This window comes from Hyalella azteca, unplaced genomic scaffold (assembly GCF_000764305.2).
Source record: "Hyalella azteca isolate HAZT.00-mixed unplaced genomic scaffold, Hazt_2.0.2 contig9540, whole genome shotgun sequence".
Lineage (NCBI taxonomy): Eukaryota > Metazoa > Arthropoda > Malacostraca > Amphipoda > Hyalellidae > Hyalella > Hyalella azteca.
This window is the reverse complement of record NW_025939609.1, coordinates 79,468-92,811: the sequence shown is the minus strand read 5'-3', so window position 1 is coordinate 92,811 and position 13,344 is coordinate 79,468. Positions and strand designations below refer to the sequence as shown.

General features: G+C 37.0%; 1 protein-coding gene across 1 annotated transcript in view; it reads left to right on the top strand.

Annotated features, from left to right (window-relative positions):
• Positions 1-13,344, top strand: part of LOC108681611 — a 67,231-nt gene that overhangs the window by 36,036 nt on the left and 17,851 nt on the right. Inside the window, exons 21-24 of the mRNA XM_047882040.1 lie at positions 7,134-7,277; positions 11,244-11,441; positions 12,229-12,465; positions 12,907-13,001. Coding sequence (XP_047737996.1) covers positions 7,134-7,277; positions 11,244-11,441; positions 12,229-12,465; positions 12,907-13,001 — 674 coding nt within the window. The remainder of the gene's footprint in view (positions 1-7,133; positions 7,278-11,243; positions 11,442-12,228; positions 12,466-12,906; positions 13,002-13,344) is intronic.

Sequence of the window (13,344 nt, the reverse complement as noted above, 5' to 3'; positions counted from 1 at the left end):
TGCAGGTGCGTGGCAGGAGTGCAGGTGTGCGTGGCAGGAGTGCAGGTGCGTGGCAGGAGTGCAGGTGCGTGGCAGGAGTGCAGGTGTGCGTGGCAGGAGTGCAGGTGCAGGAATAAAATCTTCACCTAAAGAAGAAATGTACTCGTTATCTAAGAAAAACCTAAGATAAAAGTATGACGGAAACAACAATATTATAATCGGATAAATAATTAACATACAGAGAAAAAGATCCACGCAGCACGCAGTGCTAAATGGATGGCATGCACAACATTACTCGATTGCATTCATAAGCTCATGACTTGGAATACATTTCCTACATAACCAACAGCGGTGTAGAATTTCATTCATACCTAAAATTATTTCACTGTTTACGAGTAATTCCATGATACCTTATGTAAATTTTTCTTATCCTCATCTTTATAACCAAGAAAAGGAGCTTTTACTGAAGCCGCTTACATCAGTTTTAGAGTTTTTTCGACCATTCATGGCATGAAATAATTGAACATTCCTTTATTAATGCGCAATTTTTATCCGTATGAATTAACTTTTTACCATTGAAAGACATTATTTACCATTGTAACAAATAATTCTAACGTTCAATTTATTTCTCGCCTAGATCATCATCAGAATTCAAACAGTATTCCAAAGTAAAGTATTCCAATTGCAGTTGATTTTTAATTATGATTCTTAACCATTGCAACAAATACTTCTACATCATCAGAATTCAGACAGTATTCCAAAGTACAGTTGATTTTTAATAATGATTCTTAACCAATGCAACAAATAATCCTAACGTTCACTTTACCCCTCCCCTAGATCATCCTGAGATCAGGTTCAGCAGGCACAGAGTCCAGGATATATCTCGACGACATCGCTCTCAGGGCGTCACCAGGACCTTGTCGTACATCTCCGCCCGCTATGAACGCTTCTGAGTAACTAATATATTTTTTATTATTGACACTAATATATTATTTATGATTCCTCACTACTTCTAATGTGAAGCGCTTGAGTTTATAATTAATTATTAATTATTATGATAACTAGTATATTATTTATTATTGCCATTTAATTAGATTTTAGAATTCCGGTAGGAGTTCCTGACTACTACTAATTTGAAGCGCTTGCATTTGCAACTTAGTTATTAAGATAAATAATATATTATTTATTATTGACACTGATATATTATTTATTATTCCTCACTCCTTCTAATGTGAAGCGCTTGAGTTTACAAATTAATTATTAACATAATTAATATATTATTTATTAAGAGTATGACATTTAATTAGAGCTTAGAAGTCCGGTAGGAGTTCCTCACTCCTACTAATGTGAAGCGCTTGAATTTACAACTTAGTTATTAAGATGACTAATATATTATTTATTATTGACATTTAATTAGACTTTAGAATCCCTGTAGGAGTTCCTCACTCCTACTAATGTGAAGCGCTTGAGTTTACAACTTAGTTATTAAGATGACTAATATATTATTTATTATTGACATTTAATTAGACTTTAGAATCCCGGTAAGAGTTCCTCACGCCTACTAATGTGAAGCGCTTGAGTTTACAACTTAGTTATTAAGATGACTAATATATTATTTATTATTGACATCTAATTAGACTTAAGAATTCCGGTAGGAATTCCCCACTCTTACTAATGTGAAGCGCTTGACTTTACAAATCAATTATTAAGATAACTAATACATTATTTATTAAAGGTTGATATTTAATTAAAGCTTAGAATTCCGGTAGGAGTTTTCTTTCTTACTAATGTGAAGCTTTTCAGTTTACAACTTAATTATTAAGATAACTAATATATTATTTATTAGAGGTTGGCATTTAATTTGAGCTTAGAATTCCGGGAGGAGTTCCTCACTCTTACTAATCTGAAGCGCTTGAGTTTACGAATTAATTATTAAGATTTGACATATTCGGTTAAGAAAATCGCCAAACTATATTTCTACTTTACTTCTAAATAATATAACATCAGCATTATTTCATAGGTTGTCTTTACGAGTGCATTACTTAATACTTCTTGTCTCTGTGAACATAGCTTGTTAATTTGTAATTGTTATATCTCTATTTATTTCTTATTTGTTATTTTTATCGCTTTTAATTACTTTTTAGTCAAAATAAATTTAACGAAGTCGATCAGATTAAGTTTGCATTTTACGCCCACCAATCGAAAGGCTATTTAAATGTCACATCAAATCATTTACATTTAAATGTCACATCTGGCTTTTACATAAACTGAAAAATGGACTTCTGCCATTTTTGTTCTCTTTGAATTATGCAGCTGAAAATTTACAAGTTTATAACTACTTCACTTTTGGTTTCTGGACTTAATTTTTGAATATTAAAACTACAGTTTTAAATGAAGTAGCTCGATTAGAGTTACAATAGATAGAATTAAAGTTATTGTAAATCTATTCCCCATGTACACTACATTACCCATCTCCCCATGTACACCACATTACCAATCTCCCCATGTACACCACATTACCCATCTCCCCATCTCCCCATGTGCACCACATTACCTATCTCCCCATGTACACCACATTACCCATCTCCCCATGTACACCACATTACCCATCTCCCCATGTGCACCACATTACCCATCTCCCCATGTACACCACATTACCCATCTCTCCAGGTACTCCAGTCACTTGGAGTCTCATCACTTCGGTGCGCTGGAGGTACTGCGGTATGGTGCTGGTGCACCACAGTGGTGGTGTGATGCACATGACACCTTCTGTGGCATGACACAGCCTCCCATGGGTGGCATGAATTGGGTGGTCGTTAATAACAAGGGTGAGTGGTGAATTGGGTGGTTGAGTGGTGAATTGGGTGGTTGAGTGGTGAATTGGGTGGTCGTTAATAACAAGGGTGAGTGGTGAATTGGGTGGTTGTTAATAAGTGGTGAACATCATTAGGGTCTGTTTTTTTAGCATAGTACATTTTATTTAAAAAGAAATATCGTGTTTATTACTCGAAAACAACACAGTTTTTAACATTGCATTTGGTACAAACTTACATGACGCTATTGCTTAGTGTGCTTTGCAACCAAATTTTTTTACCATTAGGACAATTATTTAAGAGTAAAGTACGAACCAAAAAAGTACTTCTGAACAGCTCGCATAAAAAATATTTTCGAATTTCTAATTTTAAATTTACATTGAAGAATCATGAAATTCTATAGGAATCCAGAGTTTTTAGTTGTCATCCATACCCCGCTACCTTTAATAACGAGCACCGAGACAGCGTTTTAAAATGCAGTAATCACGTTATTTTATACGTAGTTTCCAGCCCCACAGGAGCCATCAATGTCGTCACTGTTTCTAAACTTAAACCTTAACCCTTAAAACTGTTTCAGAAAAGTTCAACCATAGTGGAATTTTGTAAAATTTTGCCTCTGCTTTGGCGGATATCGAAGCCTAAAAAATAAGTGCCTACGATTGCAGCAATGGAAGAGCCTTTATTATTAATTCGCTGTAACACCGGTAATTTCGGGGCAAATCGATGATTATAAGAGTTATTCACGATGATAATATTAAGCGAAGAACTTATCAGAAGTACTAGCATCAAGTTAATACTAATATTGTTTTTTCGAAACACCGTGCAATATTCGAATGTGGTCCAGACGTCATTTGACCAGATTAGAACCCATTATAGTTATTAAGAAAAACCTATGACATCAATCTATTCACGCAAAAGTTGTCACAAAATGACTGCAATTAAGTCTATACATTGAATAGACAAATAATTACATAGAACTCGTCCCAGTTTCATTCACGCCCCCCGCTGGGCCGGACAGAAGTTTTTTTAAGAAAAACGTATGACGTCAATCTATCAACGCAAACGTTGTATAAAATGCCTTCAATTAAGAGTATAAATTGAATGTACCAATAATTATATATTGCTCGTTACAGTTCCATTCACGCCCCCCGCCGGCATAGACAGAAAATTTTTTTAAGAAAAACGTATGACGGCAATCTATACACACAAAAGTTGTGATAAAATGACTGCAATTAAGTGTATAAATTGAATGTACCAACTTATATATCGCTCGTTACAGTTCCATTCACGCCCCCCGCTGGGCTGGACAGAAGCGCGAGGTCCGCGGACCACAAGAAGGCTCCCCGCAACGTCTTCTGGAAGGCCATGAACCAGCGCGGCGAGATCGACGGTAAGAAGCTCGGCTTTAGTTTTTATTCATTGCAGCGTAAGTTTTCCAGTTAAATATGACTAAATTAATGTGTTATATATGTATAAACATGATCAAATATTCGTTGCAGCGACTTTTTCTCATTAAAATATTGCTGCGTCAGACTAGTAAATGTTAGGGTACATGGAAATTATTATATTATTAAATGTTTAGATTGTTTATGATTTATTCGTCGTAATCCATTATGAAGGATTGGGTATTGTGGAGAGCATATGTGAAATAAATAACTTTTGCGATATGAATGGGATTTTTGTGATGTTATTCGTGCGCGAGAACTTATTTTCTGCATACTGGATTCTGGATTTGATACTTTTTAATGTTTCTGCAAATTTTAAACTTTATTAATACAAACTTGAGTTGTAATATCTTTGTCATATCAACTTTTGTATTCTTGATCTAAGCCACAATTGAAAATATTGATCACTATCCTAAATTCAGCAAAAACTGTATTCTTAATTATCCCTAAATTTGTTAATATGATGTTTCAACATTTTTATAATTGTTAGCTGATATATATTTTGCCGGGTCCTTAAATTGCACATAATTTCTTACATGAATCAGGAGGGCAGTATTATTAACTGTATTCCCAATTTATCCCTTATTTTCTTAATATGATATATCATCTTTTTTTATATTTGTTTGCTGATATATATTTAGCTGAGTCCTCCCTCGAATTGCACATTATTTCTTACATGAATCAGGCGGGCAGTATTATTAACTGTATTCCCAATTTATCCCTTATTTTGTTTATATGATATATCATCTTTTTTATATTTGTTTATTGATATATATTTTGCTGAGTCCTCCCTCGAAATGCACATAATTTGTTGCATGCATCAGGCGGGCAGTTCAGGTGCGCGGACGGGACGATGATATCTGAGGACTGGCGGTGTGACTCCTACGACGACTGCAAGGGCGGCGAAGACGAACAAAACTGCGGTGATTTAACTTCTTAATTAAGTAATTTGTTGATGTTGAAACATTGCCTCCCGGCAAATAAAGTTGAAAAAAGCGTTAAATCTAAGTTAAATTCAATCTTTAATATTTTAAAGAACGTTACACGCCTGCTTTGCTACTGCGAGCTGAACATTTACAAATGTCCAACGTTTCGCAATTCTTTTACTTCTAACGATACCTTAATTTTCGTCCATTCTCATTCATGTCCATTTTCAAAATCCTTTCTCCAATAAAAAATAAATTAACTTATTTTCCTCCCCATTAAAAATAACGTATGCTTCAAAATTCTTTTACTTTTACCGATACCTTAATTTTCGTTCATTCTCATGTCCATTTTCATTTCCAAGTTATTTTCCCCAATAAAAAATCCATTAACTTATTTTCCTCCCCATTACAAATAACGGATGCTTCGAAATTCTTTTACTTTTACCGATACCTTAATTTTCGTTCATTCTCATTCATGTCCATTTTCATTTTCAAAATCCTTTCCCCAGTCAAAAATCAATTAACTTATTTCCTCCTATTAGTGTCGTCTGTTTCGGACATTTTATCGGTGGCGTTAGCGTCCACAGCGGAGGTGGACGACGCAGAGGCGGCCACCGATGATCTGCCGTCCATCGAACTGTCGTGTATGGACGGCTGGCCGCTGCTGGAAGAATGGATCTGCGACGGAATGTCCGACTGTCCTGACGCCAGCGATGAGATGCACTGTGGCCTCAGTGGTGAGCTGAACATTTCCAGTCAGTGGTACATTCCCAGTCAGTGGTGAGCTGAACATTTCCAGTCAGTGGTACATTCCCAGTCAGTGGTGATTTCCAGTCAGTGGTGAGCCTGTCTCTTATACACATCTAGATGTGTATAGTCTCCCCTCACTACACAGCCCTGTCTCCCCTCACTACACAGCACTGTCTCCCCTCACTACACAGCCCCGTCTCCCCTCACTCTCCACCATCAGAAAGGCTCGCGGTTATTGGCTTCTCCCCTCGCCCTGTACAAACAAGAGTCCCACGCCATTTCATTTGGGTTTTTGCAGGATTTTTATGAAATTTGTAATTTTTTGCAGTGAAATAAATATAAATTTTTAGTTCAGCAACCATTAAAATTTTGCTTCATGTTCCATCATTTAATCTGGCATTAATTGGACTGTTAACATGGGTTAACAATGAAAATAAAATGACGAAATTAATTGGAAATAAATTGTTGAAGGAATTTCTCGTGTAAACGATTTAGATCTATGCAAATAAATCCATTTACTATGTTTAATTTAAGATTCTCACACATACATGACATAGAGCTATGCACGATGTACGTTGTATGTGAAGCAATGCATGATGTACGTTGTACGCTTGACTATGCATGCATGTAAATAGGCTATGCATGTAAATAGGCTATGCATGTAAATGGGCTATGCAAGTAAATAGAAACCAGAGCAAAAACGGTATAATTTTTATGCTGAAAACCCTGTTGTCAAAATAAATAAACTCTGCAATTTTGCAGATTTGAATAGTTAATAGGAATTTTTGCCTATATAATAACTTTAATTATCAAAGATATTATTTAAACTTTTTCCTAATTGAAATATGCTACAAATTTAACAAATTATTGTATTTCTCTGCAGGATAAGCTGCATATGTGCGTATATGTGCGCTGAACAAACTTGCAAACATAAAACTTGAAAAACATGCAACTTGAAAAACATGCAACTTGTTATAAAATTATATGAAGACATTCAAACGAGCCGATCATGGGTCTGATTCATTGTAATTCATTTTTATTAAAGCAGATTGGCCAGGGGTTTTAAGAAAAATAAATTATCTTGATTTCATTAATGAAATGAATTGAAAAAATTGTCCCATTTTCTGCTCGTGCGGCCAGAATTTAATGACAAATTAATTTGCTTGATTTCATTCTTGAAATTAATTATAAAAAATTGTGGCAATTTTGTGCTGGTGCAGACACAGGAAATTCAGGACCAGCGCTGCAGGAGGCGCTGCAGGTGCTGTGGCAGCAGTGCAGGAGCAAGGGCTCCTCCTGGCTGACAGAGTGCGTGCAGGTGCCTGCAACACGCACACGCATGCAGGTGCGTGGCAGGAGTGCAGGTGCGTGGCAGGAGTGCAGGTGCGTGGCAGGAGTGCAGGTGTGCGTGGCAGGAGTGCAGGTGTCATTCCCAGTCAGTGGTGAGCTGAACATTCCCAGTCAGTGGAGATTCAACTCAGGGTTGCTTGTCATGCCACCAACTGCTGCAACTTGTCAACATTATGTTGCTTATCATTTCCGAAAGTTCGGTTATTGCCATTCATTCACTTATTGCGATGTATAACGACATACACGCGCTTTTTGTTATGATGTTGATTATCTTGCATGCGCTTATGCTTCATTGTTTATGGCCGACTGGCAATGATGTCGCTCCCTACATAACCTAACAAATTATTTGACAGATACGTTGCTAAACAACCTGGCGCAGAACAAATATTTTGCTAATTATCATATAGACTTACATGTTCTGAAGACACTCAAAAAATAAGGTCAGCCCATTATTCAAGATGCGCCTCTAACCAAGAAGCGACTAAATTTCGCACCTTCATTTCGGTGGCCGGAGACCGGGTAATTTTGCGGGATGTTTACCCTGAACAATCGTCCCAGAAAGGAGATCTCTTCGCTCATTTTCCCACATCTAAAGGAAGTCCCGGCCTCTTTCCCTGTGATGTGAGAAATCTCTATTCACATCAACACTTTATTGAAGGCTTAAGATATGTATTTCCGATGCGTTTTGTTTGTTCTCTTTTCAAAGTAGCTGAATTTAAATATTTGAAAGAAAATTATGGTTGTGCAAATAAGTTTGGACATTTAGGAACCTATTGTAAAGTGGAGTAATAGTATAACAGTCTAATATTCAACGGGAAAAATGCAGCGCTGACACTATAGGATAAATTTTTAACTTTCGTTTCCCTTTTATGAAAAGTTCCCATTCAAGGAACTTGATTGAAAATTCAGGTTCCATCCTGTCTTCGTTGTTATGTATGTATAATTCGAGTCACTAAAAGACTATTGACTCATTAGCCATTTATGACTGACGAGACATTTAAGTATAATTCGAGTCAGCAAAAGTCTACTGACTCGTTAGAACGTTCACGTTTTCGTTAATTCAGGTAAAGGTTATTTAAACCTTCCAGGTTTGGCTCCCTCATGCAGCAATTATTTATAATAATATCTCGTAAACAATTCTACATTCCCTCTCATTAACTCTACACTCTTTGAACAATACGAGATTCGTCCATAAAGCTCTTCTGTATTTCATACAGAATATAAATTCCAGAGAATAGTGGTAAAACCTTTTCTTCGTTCTCAGAAAAATTAAACTTTTACGATTATATTATAAAATAATAATTATTTTCAACATTGGATAAGATAAACCAAGTTTGTTTCACTCAGCAAACCTCGGGACCTCGGAAGAGCCTCGTAAAGTTGGCCCATCAAACTTAAGTTGTTAATTAAGCACCGCGCGAATAGCTTTCTTCATTCTAAACTCCACGGCAACTTTTTTACAGACATTCTTAGATTTTCTTCAAAGTTTTTATGTTAATTGACGGCACAGCTTTACTGTCAATCTCAACTTCGTGTTCAGGCTATTTTAATGTACATTTCCCCGGAGCTTCGGTATGGTGAACATGTGATGTGTTATGGTGAACATGTGATGTGTTATGGTGAACATGTGATGCGTTATGGTGAACATGTGGCACGTTATGGTGAACATGTGATGTGTTATGGTGAACATGTGATGCGTTATGGTGAACATGTGNTTTATCGCAATATAACTCACGAATGAAGGTGAAATTTAAAATTTTTACGAGCTAACATCACCGTTAGGTTCTGATGAATACGTGTTCCAAGTTTCATAGAGCTGCGTTCATTAGTTTGGGAGATATTACTTGATAATTGAATTTGGAGATTGGTCGTGCGACCGGACACGAGTCCGGCCGTAAATTTGCCCAAGACGTCCTAGGTTTCTAGGGCTCAAACAGTTAAAACAGCTTAAAAACATATTGGTTCACTAAATGGGGTTCTATTTGTAAAAGACACATTTGTGTTTAACCTTTATCTTCTAAAATTGCCGCGTACTAAATTTCAAGAAAGATGCGTATAATTTTATATGTGTCTGTGGGGGGCGATAGAAATTCAATAGGGAGCCAAAGGGGGCGCCAGCCTGAAAAAGTTTGGGAACCACTGCGTTATGGTGAACATGTGACCCCAAGTGGAAAGTGAAGTATTGCCAAGGAAGTGACGATGCTGATGAGATTAAGATGTATATTAGTCGTCAATATATCCAAGCTTGGTCGCGGTAAGGAACACGACTTACGATACCTGATGACCGAAGAGTTCGCTGGATAAAAATATGAATGAAGTTTATTATTTTCACTATGAAAATTATTATCTTCATTATTATAATTTATCACTGATCAGAACTTGCAGTTATTTGTTCAGGTAGCATCCGTAGCGCCTCAGTTTTTCCTCGGAATAAACGTGTAAAAAGTTCGCGTGCATATGATTATTCCGCCGCGAAAATAGTACAAAAAGGGGGTTGCAATGAAACACTAGAACATTTAAGTTTTAATCGATACGCATATTAAGTTGAAAAAAACTACTGGCATAGAAAAGGCAATCTGAACAAAATTAGGCCCAGTTACTTACTCCTTCACATCGTAGCGGGGCAAATGCACTACATTCACAATGGAATGTTTCTGCCCGCTGCTCCTATATAATATAGGAAGTTGATGAAGATCAAATTAATAAATAGTAAAGGGGCACGAAATATATTTCATAATGCTACAGATTATAAAGAGCTTCCACAATGATGAGCCGGTCTTAAGGTGCAGAAATGGTAATAAATGTAAGAACAAATCAAGGATAATAGTTAAGAATGGAGATTACAGATTAATGAACCCTACGTCTAGGGAAAGATGTTTCCCGTACTTCTCATCATTGGTCATGTTCGGAGAAATGCGGCGGCTTGCAACTAAAAGCGCGGCCAAAAGTTGACCCGATACAAAAAAATTAAAAATTCCTACTTTACCAGACACGTTGAACCGTACAGCGGTATAACAGCTCCCGCACTCGTGGCCATTATTTCCGGCCAGCGGTCAGAGCCGTTACCTACCTCTGCAAAGCTGGCTGTAGACCTTATTTGCAAGGCTGTACAACAAATCGTAGTAATTTTGTGCGAAATTTAAGGTCCTTGTATAGGCAGGCGTCGCACACAGTTAAGCCTACTGAGAGGACGGAGCACTTATAGCATTAGTTTCGAGTTCTCCTTTGTCAGCCATCGATTTAAATAAACTCGCTTTCATATCATATTGCGAGTTTATTGCATATTGCGTGATATATCGCATATGTATGAGACGTTGTCTTGCGGTCAAGCCATATCCTGTCCTTGATTGAATTATGTCGCCTAGTCCCCTCTCAACTTCTGCACACAAGCTATTTTCAATATTATAAGGTAAAATAAAATTAGAATTATTTACGCTTTATCGATGCGGCGCGGGACATTCGCTCCGACTATCATTACGAGATTATTTTCTGTTCGAAATTTCGATCGTATTTTTAATCAAATTTAGTATTGTTATAATGTATTTAACCCTCTACCGCCTTATGTCACTCTCCGGGAACATAACTTTCAACTTAAAAAATTATACATAAACTATTGAGTGTAGCAACCTGGTGACGTTTGTACGCAACAGAGAACATTTTAAAGTTGTCGTACGTGGCGGCAACCATCAGTGCAAGTCATTCTGCGCTCACTAGAACGTATCCTTTTTGGGAAGTAGACTTGTGACAATATTGCTCCGGTTACTAATATTATTAATGTTACTAATATTATATTATATTAGTAATACTAATATACTACTAAGGCTTGTGACAATATTGCTCCGGTTACTCATGGCAGGTGGTAGAGGGTTAAATCAAAACAATTGTTTATTTTTGTAGCGTATTTATCGGCCAAGTTCTGCGCTCCGGTTACTCATGTCAGGCGGTTGAGGGTTAAATCAAAAGAATTTGTATTTTTGTAGCAGAGTTATCGGCCAAAATCCGCAAGAAGAACGCAGCGTACGAGTGTCCGGACAACGGTTTCTTGTGCCGCTCTGACGTGCGGTGCAGCGCCGACATCTGCCCTGAGGCGGCCGTGGCGGGGGCGTGTCTTGCGCGGCCGCTGCTCTGTAACGGCGTCGCCGACTGCGCTGCCGGCGAAGACGAGGCCTTCTGTGCTGGTCAGACTATTTATTTATTTATTATATTAATTTATTTAATATATAATGTTTATTTTATATTTATTTATATTGTATTTATATATATTATTTATTTATATGCCTATACTTTCAAAAAAGTTAATTAAGAGATCATAAGTTCATCAGCCAATCATTGACGGCCTCTCAAGCAAAATCCACCAATCACAGACAAGATAATAGTGCGTAAGTACTTGCGTTCACTTAGCCAGTTTTGAAAGGAGGGTCCCAGGGATATAGCGCGCGTTGAGATTATTTGAATTAATATCTGAATGCTGTTTTCTTCCTTAATGTACGTTATAAGGTGCATATACACTGGGAAAGTATAACCGTAAAGTAATGGTGGCAAATACTTCTAACATCAAAATTTAAGGTAATTATTTTTTTTTAATTTTGGACGTAATTTTTGATAATTTTGATACAATTCATGTATGATAATAAGAATTTATAATTTTTTCAAATTGTCAGTCAGATATTCAAAGTGGAAACTTCTTGCCGTTACCCAATCTGCTCCAACTGTCCCCGCATAAAAGCCCCTTAAAGGTCTATCATTTAAAATTATTTCCTTCTTTACTCTGAAGATGAGAATTTTTTCAAAATTCCAACGGCCACTAAATTTTTTATTCGTCAGGAGCCTATTTATCAATAAAATTCAATTTTTCACAAAGTTAATTGATTTTGGATGTAAATTTCTGGATTAATATAACGGTAAATGAAATGCGCTCTCTGTCACTCACTGCAGTGGGTACTGAGTTATATTTTTTTGTTCTAGATCTGCACAGGACGGCCAGCTCTTCCCAGACTATGTCTACAAAACTCCAAGATGGCGCCTCATTTTCCAACATCAAGAACCCTTCAGACCTGAGGTCTGGTAACGGCTTTGTGGTACCGAGGCGAGACCACCTCGACGGCAGAACGCATCCCCATGCTAAAACAAACACCGATAAAATCAACTCTGTTCAAAAAAATTATGAAAGAAATGGAATATTATCGAACGCAGACGAGGATGGTGAGAAGTATACTGTATGTCGTAAATAGTTTCTGATCAGGAATGTTTCGCTATGACTCAACTGTTTTCTGGAGCTACGAGAATAACTTCAATTTGATTGCAGGCCATTACATCTGGTTGATGAATAAACAATGGTATGTTTTAAAAAAAATATTCACTAATTTCTCGTAAGAATTCTTACTTAATTTTTAGACTAATTTTATTCTAGTTGATGAAAATGGTCAAATTTTTAATAATCCAGTCTTCTAGATATCAGGAGAGCTCCGAGTCATTCCGATGCGCAAATTGGCAATACTATTTTAACAAATAAATTACTGTCAACTAATTGATTTTTTTAGTACAATAACTACTCGAATTGAATTGAATAACTGAATTGAATAACTACTAAATACTAAATAATAAATTTTTATATATTTAAGTTAATCCAGTTCGCTATTCCAGGCTCGGCGACGTTCAGATGCGGCGACGGGCTCGTCGTCCCCGCCACTTGGCTCTGCGACGGCAGGAAAGATTGTCCCAGCGATGGACTGGACGAGGTTATATTAAATGAGATAACCATACACTAATATTATCCTTCAACACTTTTTTTGATCTCTTCTCACCATTTATGTAATGTGACACTAATATTATCCTTCAACACTTCTTCTGATTCCTTTTCACCATTTAGTGGGTTCCCTCTCAACATTTTCTTGATCCCCACTCACCTATTATGGGTCTCCTCTGTCCCTATTTGGGGTCCCCACTCATACTATTGTGAGCTCTCACTCACCTCTATGGGCCGCCACTCATCTATAATGGGTATCCTAACAAAATTTACAGTCATGGGTGACTCTGCATTAGGGCCGCTTAGGACGCGGGGAGTACGTAAATTAGCTTCTT